At 40.4% G+C, this 13,597-nt stretch overlaps 1 protein-coding gene across 1 annotated transcript; it reads right to left on the reverse strand.

The window, feature by feature from the left end:
• Window positions 1-10,403: 10,403 nt before the first annotated feature.
• On the reverse strand, window positions 10,404-11,807 carry LOC121401239 (paraneoplastic antigen Ma1 homolog). The gene has a single exon (XM_041585573.1). The coding sequence runs from the start codon at window positions 11,805-11,807 to the stop codon at window positions 10,404-10,406; it is 1,404 nt and encodes a 467-aa protein (XP_041441507.1).
• Window positions 11,808-13,597: the final 1,790 nt, after the last annotated feature.

Genomic DNA, 13,597 nt, shown 5'->3' on the forward strand with positions numbered 1-13,597 from the left:
TCTGTAATTTATAAGATCCTTATATTTTACAATAGGGGGTACTTTATTCACTATATAATGGATACTCAGTGAAGTAATTTGGAAATAATAAAATACTTGTGTACAATAAAAAAAAATGTACCACCTGTACTAAAATATAAAGATAATAGGACATCTGTGACCTCTTGTATTCATATAAATATCCATTTTTTAATCAATTGTTTTCCAGAATATAGTTTTTATAATGACCATGTATGGGAATGTTTTGCTTAAAACAAAATATATTTTTGTGCAGAAAAAAATTGCGAATAAGCAAGAAGTTGAGATTTGGAAAATGATTTTTCCTAATTAGTAAATTAGCTACTAAGGGATTAATGGCTGGATTAGGTTTTCAGGCTCAGAAAAGATATCATCACTGAGAATGATCTGAGAATTTGTAATCCTGATGCACAGCAATCCCTACCACTCTCCGCCCCTTTTCTCCCTGTATTAATAGGTAGATGAATGGCTGGGGAGAGCAGGATCCTTTAGAACTACAGAGGAAGTGGTCCTCCCACCCCACTGAGGCCATGGGGTATGCTTCTTTTATAGTTACACCACTGATGTTCAGTGTCGGACTGGCCCACCGGGATACCAGGAAAACTCCCGGTGGGCCCAGGTGTCAGTGGGCCCACCGGGATGGCCATTCCCTATTTCTATGAGAACAATGAGGCTAAATAGATGGAATAATTGATTATAGTATAAAGTATAGTATATACAGGTATGGGACCTGTTATCCAGAATGCTCGGGACCTGGGGTTTGCCGGATAACGGATCTTTCCGTAATTTGGGTCTTCATGCCTTAAATCTACTAGAAATTAATTTAAACATTAAATAAACCCAATAGGCTGGTTCTGCTTTCAATACGGATTAATTATATCTTAGTTGGGATCAAGTACAAGGTACTGTTTTATTATTACAGAGAAAAAGGAAATAATTTTTAAAATTTGGATTATTTGGATAAAATGGAGTCTATTCGAGACAGCCATTCTGTAATTCGGAGCTTTCTGGATATCGGGTTTCTGGATAGCGGATCCTATAGCTGTATATATATATATATATATATATATATATATATATATATAATATATATATATATATATATATATGATGCTATGGGTCTCTTAGGGCTAATTCATATGGGTTTAGCCAGCACTGTTTTTCTAATTCGTAGGGGCTGGGCTCCAATTAGTTAATAAAATGAGGTGAACAAATAAAAGATTCAGTACCCCGTCTTCAGAGTGGCAGTTTTAATAAATATTTTTAATAATCGACAAAGTATTTAGGCATAAAGAAAGAATGACTCTCCGTTTAGACCCACTATTCTTACTCAATTTTAAGATGTTTTAGTAACAAAGTAATGACATGCAGTTTGACTATGTAGATACAATATTACTAACGATTTGCAACATTGTTACATAACATCATGTTTTCTCTGTATAAGGGATAGATTGTTTTAAATGAGTAGATTTATAACCTTTAGTTATACATGTACTTTGCAATTTTTATGTTTGTTTGTATGTAATGAGTGATATTTAAATCTAGTTACGTTTCTGTGACGCTATTACCATGTCAGTTCCAATTTGTCTAGTTTCCCGCCAATACCTGTATTTAAGTGTGTTCTTTACACCACCAGACACTTTGAGAAAGGCCTCGGAGGAGGCCGAAATGTTAGTCTTGCATACAAAAATAAATTTATATTTGTATAAGACCTGAGAGTGCGGATCCTCTGTGCTAGTTACGTATTACATTTTTGATACTGCACCCAGGCAACTTTAACTTTTATTCGTGAGTGCTGGCTATTTCGTGGATTATATATATATATATATATATATATATATATATATATATATATATATATATATATATATATATATATATATATATATATATATATATATATATATATATATATATATATAGTATAAAGACTAGGAGAATAGAGATTGATTGAGGAGATGAAGAATATTAGTACTGAGAGTGGGCCCCTGGTCTAAGGTTTATGGGTGGGCCCCTGGTGTCCCAGTCCGACACTACTGATGTTGTACCTGTACAGGTAGTAAACAATAATACTGAACCTGTTTACATACGAACTCTGAACCACAAAATAGTAAAACACCATTAATAATAGGTACAGTAAAATAGCTGTAATCAAAAAGGAATTAAGTAATAATGGTATGATAGTATGCCATAAAGAGCATATTGTAAAAATAATTCTGATGGGTAATGGACATTAGGATTGTCCCCTAATCTGAATATAAGTGCATTGCTCCCCCCCAAAATAATCTCATATTCCGGATAATTAGCCATAGTCTACATTTCCTCAAAATATTTGATTAACTAGTGTAAATTAAAATAATTACATGCACATACTGCTTAATAGTTAATTAAAATGAATCAACATTTTCTGACTGGAAAACTCGTAATCATCAGCCAGCTGCTAATTCTCATAAACCTTTCTTGCAGTGTTGCTTTTCACTTGTCTGTTGCTAATGGGACGCATTTAAAATGTGCATGCATTCATATTAACTACCTATGTGAAAATGTCACACGCATAATTTATTCCAAGCTCATATGCATAAAAACTCACATGAGAAATTCATAGCATTTAGTCCTGTCTATTATTTATTTATAATCTGCTCATTTATTTGATAAGACAATAAATGGTATGTCGTCCATTTAAAGGATACATGGCTGTAAACAGAATGTTGCATAATTAGTTCATTTATTTTTGTTGTGCATGGAATAAGATTACACTCCGCAGGGTTTAGCTTGCTAAGTGTAAGACCACACTCCGTATGAAGCCATTTTCCCTTTTGTCTGTCCCTGAGTTATGCAAAATAAGCATCTTAATGAGAACATCCTGAGCAATGGTAGCTAGTGAGCTAAAGACAGATCCATTTTATAATGTAACAAAAACATATTTGGGAAAGACCAGGACCTTGTTTTGTATTTGACACACATTGTTCCTGTTTCTGCTACCCACAATATTTCTAGACTCTAGTTGTGTAAGTTTTAGGGTTTTTCTTTATTAAAATCAGAATGTTAAAATCTCAAAGAAAACTCAAATTTTTAGAGTAGAAAAAAAACTAACATTTTTCAAGATTTATTAAACCGTGATACTGCAAAAAGCCCAAATCTGAAAATCCTCCATCTCAGACCTGTCTAAGTCTCATACGTCATTGGGAGGCACCTATCTCAAATTGACGTTTGCGTGGTCTGTGATATGTTTAGACTGAAAATCTGACTTTTTCAGGGTTTTTGGGCAAAAACTTGAAAAATTCGAGCATTTTGGGAATAAAGACCCAAAAAGTAGAGCGATTAGGGGTTTTGCTTGATTTTATTGAGTTTTTCCTCAATCCGATTAAATCAAGTTTTTTATTATTAAATAAGCTAAAATCGAGCATGGGAGTTTGGTTGTGTTTTATTTAATAAAATATGATAAATTAGGATTTTAGTAAATAACCTTCTTAATGAAGGCTGGAATTGGAAGATCTTTTGAAGTACTGCTTAAATGGTCAGTCTTAGCCACCTTGCTGTGCTCCTTCTTCTTTCCTCCCCCACTTGGGATCATTTTCTCATATCTTCAGTGGCTGTAGAATAGGCTATTGTGCTTCTATCCTCATCAAGAATATATAATAACCTTTCTCCTCAAAGATTTAGACTGGAAAATGGGACATGGACATTTCATCTCTGTGACTAGGTTTAAAGGAGAAGAAAACTTAAGAACCAGTCTGCAACAACTCATGATCCATGATGATGCGTGATTAATAGACAAAAATGGATTTGAAGACAGGAAATCTAGAACCAAAGGAAGGGCAAAATGAAGACTGACCTGTGCCCCCCCTTGTGTGGCCCCCTACATGAAAGTCTGCTTTACCATGTGTGAGCTCTCAAAGGTATCACTATAGAGATTAACTGGCCCTTGCATTGTTTATACCTCAATTATACCTCAAATCCTGCATTGTTCACACATGTAATCCCTCCCTGCATTGTTCACACCTGCAACACTTTCATTGTTCACACCTGGAAGCCATGTACTGTTCACACCTGAGACCCAGACCGAAACTACTCACATAGTTCACCTGTTCACACCTAATGCAAAATGCTGATGGGGCACCAGCACCATATGTAGTACATCTTAGAGTGGTCCAGATAGGTTTTCCTGTCTACTTCTATGTTCTGCCTTCCCTGTGTTTGCCATACTCTGCCTGCCCTATGCTCACTGGGTGTGCTATACTCTGCCTGCCCTATGCTCCATTTGTGTGGCATACTCTGCCTGCCCTATAGTCAAATACAAGAGTCCTCTGCACTCAACCCATTATCAATATATTTAAGACAGCGACATTTTGTGCATACTGCTACTAAAAAATGCCTTACCCTTTAAACAAAACAGGGATTGTTTGTCCATATATTGCAATATATTTAAGATGGCCAACTACGTCAAAGTCATCCCATATCTGGCCAGTCCTATGCTCAATTTTATCTGATTCATTATGTAGCGCACCCGTAGGTGTAGCTGTGTTAGATGGGTCCTGCTCTCGACCACCTCTGGTGACACCCACAACCCCCAGTGATACCCATAAACCAGCAGTGTAATAGCAAGCACTTTTATCAGATCCGAAGACCCAGTAATAAGGATAAATTGAACAATCTCTCTTTTAGTAATATGTTTCAACAAATAAGTCAAAGCATCTGAACACACAGTTATACCACTAATGCAATATCAAACGTTAGAAAATGACAATGAATAATAAACAGACTGATCTAGTCAACTCAGATAATGTTTAAGTCAAATTCCCTGAACACTGGCCAGTGTTAATAATAGCAGTAAGGCCGGCAGTTGGAGCTCATATATAAACCAGTATTTGTAATCCACAAGTCACATAAACAGTAGTTGTGATCCACCAGGCTGTAGTGGGAGGCTTCACTCAGGAGAGCACATGCAGAAAATGACACAAGCTGAATTATTGGTGATATATGAATAATCCTCTCCAAATAGGCCTTTACCCTTCAGAATGGATTGCAGGCAGGCAGATATAAAAGTCCTGTCTCTAGTCCTAACTGTTATTGGGTTGTATAAAGCCCTGCAATGCCTGATTAAGTGAGAGTCAAAATCAACAGGTAGCACTCACTGAAAACTGCTTACAGTTTCTCCAGATATTGAGCAGACTAAGCAGTCACCATGTGGTGTGATCTGTAACACTCCTCTTCAGATAGCAGACAGTCACTGGTCTCTGTGAAGAGAGGATTCCATCTCACATGCAGCACAGCTCTGGGTATAACTCTATCTTCCCCAGATCTCCTCTGCCTTCCTGGAAGTTCTCCCTCTTCCTTTTCCTTCTTTCAGAAGTCAGTCTTTCTCTCATTGGCTGCAACTCCTCAGTCTGAAAGCTGCTCTCCTATTGGTGGCAGCAATCTTTCTTCTTCCTGTGGGAGGGAAACTGCAAGCCCAGCAAGGTCTTCAGCAATTAACTGTTTCAGTGCTGAAGATTAATAGAACTACAAGTCCAGAAATATTATTTTACACAGAATATACTTTGCACAATTTAAATAATAGCCATGTTAGCAGGATGGCTACACTCTCCCCCCACTGAAAATACTTGGGTCCTCCCAAGTCAAAAAGTAATTTAACATCAAATACAATTATAACATTAATGTACCATTAACTCAACCGCTGTTTTATAATATGGTATCTCAACTGTAGAAATCAGCTGAGGTGTAGTATCACCAACTGAGTAGAAAGTGGAGGGAACATGGGCGTAGATTCTACGATGAGCAGTGACCACAGGCTCTTGAGTATTATTCCCCAAAGTATCATATGTGAGTCTCTGTGGGGGTTTCACCAATCTCTGAGGCCTTGGTTCAAAGATAATGACAGGAGAACTTAGTTCTGTGGGTTGATCAATGTCTAAGCTTTCAGCTGTTATGTTGTCTTCTTCTAAAATTTCTTCTTGAACATCCTCACTTTGTTTCTCCAACACTGCACAGCTGCCATCAGGATTACTGTCAAGACTTCCAGTGACATTGAGTCCTGCCTGAGGCATGGAAACATTTGTAAGTCTATTGCTAGAAATTGGTTGTTCAGTTTGACATGGGATGAATTCTGATGCATCTGCATTGAGATTACTGTTAATGGAATCTTGAATGTTGTCATCAAAAAGTCCATCCAATCCCCATTCATCCTCACTGTCTTCTTCCTCTTCTGGGGAAGTACCTGAGTGTTGAATAGCAGGAAGAGTATCTTGTCTCCGTCTTAATCTTCTAGATCGTCTCAAGTTAGGTTTGCGCTGAGGCATTGTAGGTTCAGAATTTATAAATCTCACTGACTCTGCCAAAGGCATTAAATTATTGCGGTGCCAGGTTTTTATAGGCCCTTCTTTACCTTCGGGGCGGACTTGATAGACTGGAATGTTAGGTAGCTGAGAGCAAATAATGTAGATCTCAGAGCCCCATCGATTAGCTAGTTTGTGCTTACCAGGCAAGCCCAAATTTCTCAACAAAACTCTATCACCAGGCTGCAAATCATGACATTTCACCTTCTTGTCATAGTGAGCTTTGTTCCGCTGATGTCTCTGTCCACTTGCATGTTCAGCTAGATCATAAGCTTCTTTGAGGTTCTTCTTGAGTCTTTCTACATAACTGGCATGAGATCGTAAAGGAGTATCATCAGCTGTAACTCCAAAAGTCAAATCAACAGGAAGACGAGCTTCCCTTCCAAACATTAGGAAGTAGGGTGAAAATCCTGTAGCATCATTCTTAGTGCTATTATAAGCATGCACTACTGTAGCCACATGTCTACTCCATTGGCTCTTCTTCTCAGCAGACAATGTTCCTAACATATCTAGCAAAGTTCTATTGAAACGCTCTGGCTGAGGATCACCTTGAGGGTGATAAGGAGATGTACGACTCTTTTGAACTCCCAGAAGCGTAAGTAGTTCGTAAATGAGTTTGCTTTCAAAGTCACGCCCTTGATCAGAGTGTATTCTTTTTGGCAGGCCATAATGTACGAAGAACTTTTCAACCAGTAGCTTGGCCACTGTAACAGCTTTTTGGTCACGAGCTGGGAATGCCTGAGCATATCTGGTATAGTGATCCGTCACTACCAGCACATTGCTGATTCCACCTTCATCGGGTTCAATGCACAGAAAGTCTATACAGACAAGTTCCATAGGTCCACTACTCTCCATTTTACCTAATGGGGCAGCTCTAGTGGGCAGAGTCTTTCTCTGGATGCAGCGAAGACATGAACGACAATAATCCTCAACATCCTGTTTCATACATGGCCAGTAGAATCTGTCTCTTACAAGTCCCAGAGTTTTGTCATAGCCAAGATGGCCATGTTCATCATGTAATGACTGAAGTACCACTTCTTGATACTTTCGGGGAAGCAGCAATTGCCACTTTTCATTGTCAAGAACACCAGGGGACCTTCTATACACTAGTCCATTTCGTATCTGTAGTCTGTGCCATTCTTTTGCTAGGAGTCTTGCTAGTGGATGAGAATCTGTATGAAGTATCTCAACCCTTTTATTCTCCAAAGCAGCAACAACTAACTGTCCGAGGGGGTCTTCTCTCTGGTCTCTCCTGAGATTACTGTTGCTCAAAGCTGGTAAAGAGTAACATTGCAATGTAACAAGATTACAGTAGGCTTGGGGTATGCTTGGACCTGGCAAACCCAGCTTCTGGGCCCAACATTCAGTTTGCTGACAGTAAGCTACCATCTGGCACATAGCTCTCACTCCTGGTGCTGGAATTTCCACCCATTCATCCTCAGGGTGTGAGTCTGCATGTGGCCTTCTTGACAAACCATCAGCATCCCCATTCTGATGTCCTGGACGATATTTTAAACTGAAGTTGTAGTTGGATAAAGCAGCCATCCATCTATGTCCAGTAGCATCTAACTTTGCAGTGGTCTGGATATATGTTAAAGGGTTGTTATCAGTCTGAACTTCGAAATCAGCTCCATAAAGGTAGTCATGTAGCTTGTCAACCACAGCCCACTTCAGAGCTAGGAATTCCAATTTGTGTGCAGGGTAGTTTCTCTCTGTTGGAGATAAACTTCGGCTGATAAAGGCTACAGGTCTCAGTTTCTTGTCATGCTCCTGGTAAAGGACTCCTCCCAAACCTTCTCGGCTAGCATCAACATGTAAAGTATATGGCTTTCTTGAATCAGCATAAGCCAGTACTGGGGCATGTGTGAGACAATACTTAAGCTGTTCAAATGCCTCTTCACACTCAGGAGTCCAACGGTTCTCTATGAACTCTTTAGAATTCCTTGGTCCCTTTGGCTTCTTCAACAGAAAGTCTTCATCAGTTTCATCAACTATATCATTTTGCAACAGTTGGTTGAGTGGTCTAGCTGCTTTTGAGAACCCTTCCACAAACCTCCTATAATAACCACAAAACCCAAGAAAAGACCGCAGTTCTGTGATGGTTCTGGGTCTGGGCCAAGATGTCACAGCTTCAATTTTGCTGGGATCAGTTGATATTCCCTCTGCAGATACCACATGTCCCACATAGGTCACTGAAGATTGGAAAAACTTACATTTATCCAGGGACAACTTCAGCCCTTCCTTCTCAAGTCTGTCTAGTACTTTCATCAGCCTCTGTTCATGCTCCTCTAGTGTCTTCCCAAAGACAATAAGGTCATCGAGGTAGACTAGGACTTCCAGGAGGTGCATATCCCCAACTGTTTTTTCCATGATCCTCTGGAAAGTTGCAGGAGCACCTGAGAGACCTTGAGGCAAGCGATCAAATTCGAAAAATCCCAAAGGAGTAATGAAGGCAGTTTTTTCCTTATCTTCAGGGTGCATAGGAATTTGGTAGTATCCACTCCTCAAGTCTAACACACTGAACCATTTGCTGCCCACCAGGCAATTAAGAGCATCTTCGATTCTAGGTGTGGTGTACTGGTCAGGAATGGTTCGCTGGTTCAGAGTGCGATAATCCACACACATGCGAATTGATCCATTCTTCTTTCTGACAACAACAATGGGAGAAGCATATGGGCTTCTTGACTCTTTAATTATTCCGGCCGCTTTGAGATCTTCCAGATGTTTTCTTAAGTCCTCCAAATCACCTGGAGCAACCCTTCTGGAACGTTCTCTGAATGGTCGGTCTTCTTTTAATCTTATACGGTGTTGTGCACTTCTTGCACACCCCACATCAAGCTCACTGGTGGAGAAACAATTCCTCCTCTTCATCAACATCTTTTTTTACTCTGGCTACCCAATCAGGTGTCATCAGACCACCTCCTATATCAACATCTTCCAGCTTTAACTGTTTTGCGTTACCTTTATCACTTGTCAAAACAGAAGCAGGTAAGGGAGTGGCAGCGTATACATTACCCAAACGCACCTGTGAGCCAAGAACAATAGGGTTACTTCCTTTATTCGTCAGTCCCACAGACACAGTATCAGAAGGATGTTTCAGTTTGTCAACAGGCCATATTTCTGGTACTAACTCAAGTCCAGGTGGCAGTTGTAATTGTGGATCCATTTCCATCATAAGATGAGATGTGGCTGCTTGCCCACACATCCTTAATTTGGCTTTGAAACACTTGACATGACCAGGGAGTATTTCATGCTCTTTCCCAGATAGTGTCCATACATGTCCTATTTCCTCTCTCTTGTTGTCCTTTTCCTCCTGAAGGGCACAAAATGCTGGTCTCAGAAGTGGATGTAGTGTTGGATGTTCTCGAGTTAGCTGAGGCTTCAGCATTCTCCTGACAAGGTCAGTGTTGGTCCCCACTAAAATAGAAGCTATACCTTTTTCTTTTGGTCTTGGACACACAACAGCGAGAGTTTCAAAAACTTCTGTTGACCCCACCACCGAGCTGGGAAATTCTAGCTTCAGTGAGACATAGCCATCATAGGGAAACTTAGTATCACTTAATCCCCAGATCTGCAAGTCTTCTAGCTTCAAAAGAGGCAAATGCTTTAAATGTTTCTGGTAGAAGTCTCTAAACAGGATAGTGATTTGTGCACCAGTATCCAGTAGTGCCTTACTGTACACGTCTTCTATCTTTACTGTTACTATAGGAGAAAGTCCCACTAAGCCTTCAGGTAGTTTCTCTTTTCTGTGCTGCTCAGCAGTGCGACAGTCAGCATGGTTTTGAGGAACAGTTGGCCGCTTCCCGCCTTTTAAAGCTTCTATTTGGGGACAGGATTTTTTTGTAGTAATTCTTGGTGAGTTTTGATGCAGAGACTCTTGCCGCGCTGGTTTTCCACATTTGCCAACTGACTTAGATGAACTGGAAGGGGCCACAGTGGATATTTTCTCCTTTTCCCTGCTAGAAACATTTAGAAGATTAGGTCCTTTAAGACTTCTGTTTCTGTTAGACTTCATGGAGTTCTTTTTAACTGGGCGCTCAGCTGACTCCTTCACTGAGGCCCTCTGAAGTTTTCCTGCATCGCACTTGCCAATAGCAATTCATTTACTTTTCGCAAGTTTTCAGCATTAGGACATTGTCGCTTTATATGCCCTGTTTCTCCACAGCGGAAACAAAATCCAGAAATAGCTATGGATCTGGGCTTTGCAGATTCTCCCTTAGGTCTCATTGTAGGTGCTTTTGCAGGGGTATCCTTCCCTTCCGCTAAAACTACCACAATCTTCTGCAACTCTGCAACGGATCTGGTAACTTGGGTTATTGCTTCTGTTAGTGTAGACACTTGTGCTTGTAGCTGTGACACTTCAGTACTCACAACATTTGGGACCATGCCTCCTGTTTGGGTGGTATGTACTGTAGCAAGCTCCGGCTTACTTCTGCTTGCAGCTTGAGTTGACGTCTGAGATTTGGCTTCCAGCAGTGCTTCCTCTTCCCTCACTTCTTTGACCAACTGTGAATAGGTGAGAGTTTCTCTTCTGCCTCTCATCCTCAGTTTCCACATAATGGGATCCAGAGCTTGAGCTCCTTGCAAAATCTGACCAATCCGCACCTGATCTGCTACTTTTGGGTCCACTCCCTTCTTTAGGATGATCTGGTGGAGTATTTTGTCTAAGCGATTAATATAATCAGATAGCTTTTCACCAACCTCTTGGTATGTATGCTCAAACTGGTACAAAAGGTCAGAAGCCTTCTCTGTTCTCCCGAACACATCATGCAGCACTTCTAAATAGTCTTTAGCTGTACAATCATACTTGCTCATCTTTAAGTTGCGTATGGTGTCAGCAGCTAATCCTTTTAAACTTTCAGCAATTCTTTGTTTTTTTTGGGGTTCTGGAATGTCCCATTCTTCTATGGCCTGTGAAGCCTGATCCATCCAGGATTCAAAGTCTTCCTCTCCCGGAGGGGTGGGTTGCTTGCCGGAAAAGAAACGTAACTTGCGGTACCCAAATCCAGTAAATGGCTGTGTAGGCTTCAGGCATTTTTCTACAAGACTCCCCAAAGCATTCAGAACTTCTGATCCTATGGCATTACTGGGTAGTGAAAATTCAACCTCTGTTGTAGAAGGCGGTACTGTTTCCACAGGTATTCCTTCTACTAGTGAAGTAGTGCCCCTTTTAGGGAATATCACATGGACTACATTCTCTCCTGGACCTGACACACTCGGAGGTATTTGTTCATGCACCAAGGGATTTCTCCATTCTAATAAAGCTAGAGTCTTGTGTTCAGCAGTATCCATGATGCTGTCTAATATGAATCCACGGCCAACCACTGGTAAGGACTCAGCTACTTGACGTATTTGTATTTCAGTCCATTCAGTGTCTGGCAACATGAAAACTAAGCAGTGTTCTGGCTGAGCATTGTGCTGTTTACACCACTTTGCAGCGGTTTCTGGGTTCATTTTGCCTTCCATATCACTTTAACACTTGGTCTAGGGAAATAGGGGCGGAGTTCTGGGCGGAGCAAGGATCCCGGACGAGCCCCCAAATGTAGCGCACCCGTAGGTGTAGCTGTGTTAGATGGGTCCTGCTCTCGACCACCTCTGGTGACACCCACAACCCCCAGTGATACCCATAAACCAGCAGTGTAATAGCAAGCACTTTTATCAGATCCGAAGACCCAGTAATAAGGATAAATTGAACAATCTCTCTTTTAGTAATATGTTTCAACAAATAAGTCAAAGCATCTGAACACACAGTTATACCACTAATGCAATATCAAACGTTAGAAAATGACAATGAATAATAAACAGACTGATCTAATCAACTCAGATAATGTTTAAGTCAAATTCCCTGAACACTGGCCAGTGTTAATAATAGCAGTAAGGCCGGCAGTTGGAGCTCATATATAAACCAGTATTTGTAATCCACAAGTCACATAAACAGTAGTTGTGATCCACCAGGCTGTAGTGGGAGGCTTCACTCAGGAGAGCACATGCAGAAAATGACACAAGCTGAATTATTGGTGATATATGAATAATCCTCTCCAAATAGGCGTTTACCCTTCAGAATGGATTGCAGGCAGGCAGATATAAAAGTCCTGTCTCTAGTCCTAACTGTTATTGGGTTGTATAAAGCCCTGCAATGCCTGATTAAGTGAGAGTCAAAATCAACAGGTAGCACTCACTGAAAACTGCTTACAGTTTCTCCAGATATTGAGCAGACTAAGCAGTCACCATGTGGTGTGATCTGTAACACTCCTCTTCAGATAGCAGACAGTCACTGGTCTCTGTGAAGAGAGGATTCCATCTCACATGCAGCACAGCTCTGGGTATAACTCTATCTTCCCCAGATCTCCTCTGCCTTCCTGGAAGTTCTCCCTCTTCCTTTTCCTTCTTTCAGAAGTCAGTCTTTCTCTCATTGGCTGCAACTCCTCAGTCTGAAAGCTGCTCTCCTATTGGTGGCAGCAATCTTTCTTCTTCCTGTGGGAGGGAAACTGCAAGCCCAGCAAGGTCTTCAGCAATTAACTGTTTCAGTGCTGAAGATTAATAGAACTACAAGTCCAGAAATATTATTTTACACAGAATATACTTTGCACAATTTAAATAATAGCCATGTTAGCAGGATGGCTACAATTAAGAATTCTGTTGCTTCATTATACATTTTACAAAGGGACTTGGTTTTACCTGCAACTTAACTTGCTGCTTTCAAAGTAAACCTCCATACTTGGCTGCCCTTTTATTAGACACCAGTGGGATCACCTGACTATAGCTGGGAAGGGTGGGAGCCACAACACGGAGCTGGTCACCGCTCCTGCACAAACCACAACAAACAAGGGAAAGTTGCGCCCACCACCATTTTTTAAAACCATTAGGCGGGGGTGCAATGAGGCTGTGACCACAAAATACATATAGTCAAATACAAGAGTCCTCTGCACTCAACCCATTATCAATATATTTAAGACAGCGACATTTTGTGCATACTGCTACTAAAAAATGCCTTACCCTTTAAACAAAACAGGGATTGTTTGTCCATATATTGCAATATATTTAAGCTGGCCAACTACGTCAAAGTCATCCCATATCTGGCCAGTCCTATGCTCAATTTTATCTGATTCATTAAGAATTCTGTTGCTTCATTATACATTTTACAAAGGGACTTGGTTTTACCTGCAGCTTAAATATATTGCAATATATGGACAAACAATCCCTGTTTTGTTTAAAGGGTAAGGCATTTTTTAGTAGCAGTATGC

The sequence above is a fragment of the Xenopus laevis genome, chromosome 3L (assembly GCF_017654675.1).
Source record: "Xenopus laevis strain J_2021 chromosome 3L, Xenopus_laevis_v10.1, whole genome shotgun sequence".
NCBI classification, from domain to species: Eukaryota; Metazoa; Chordata; class Amphibia; order Anura; family Pipidae; genus Xenopus; species Xenopus laevis.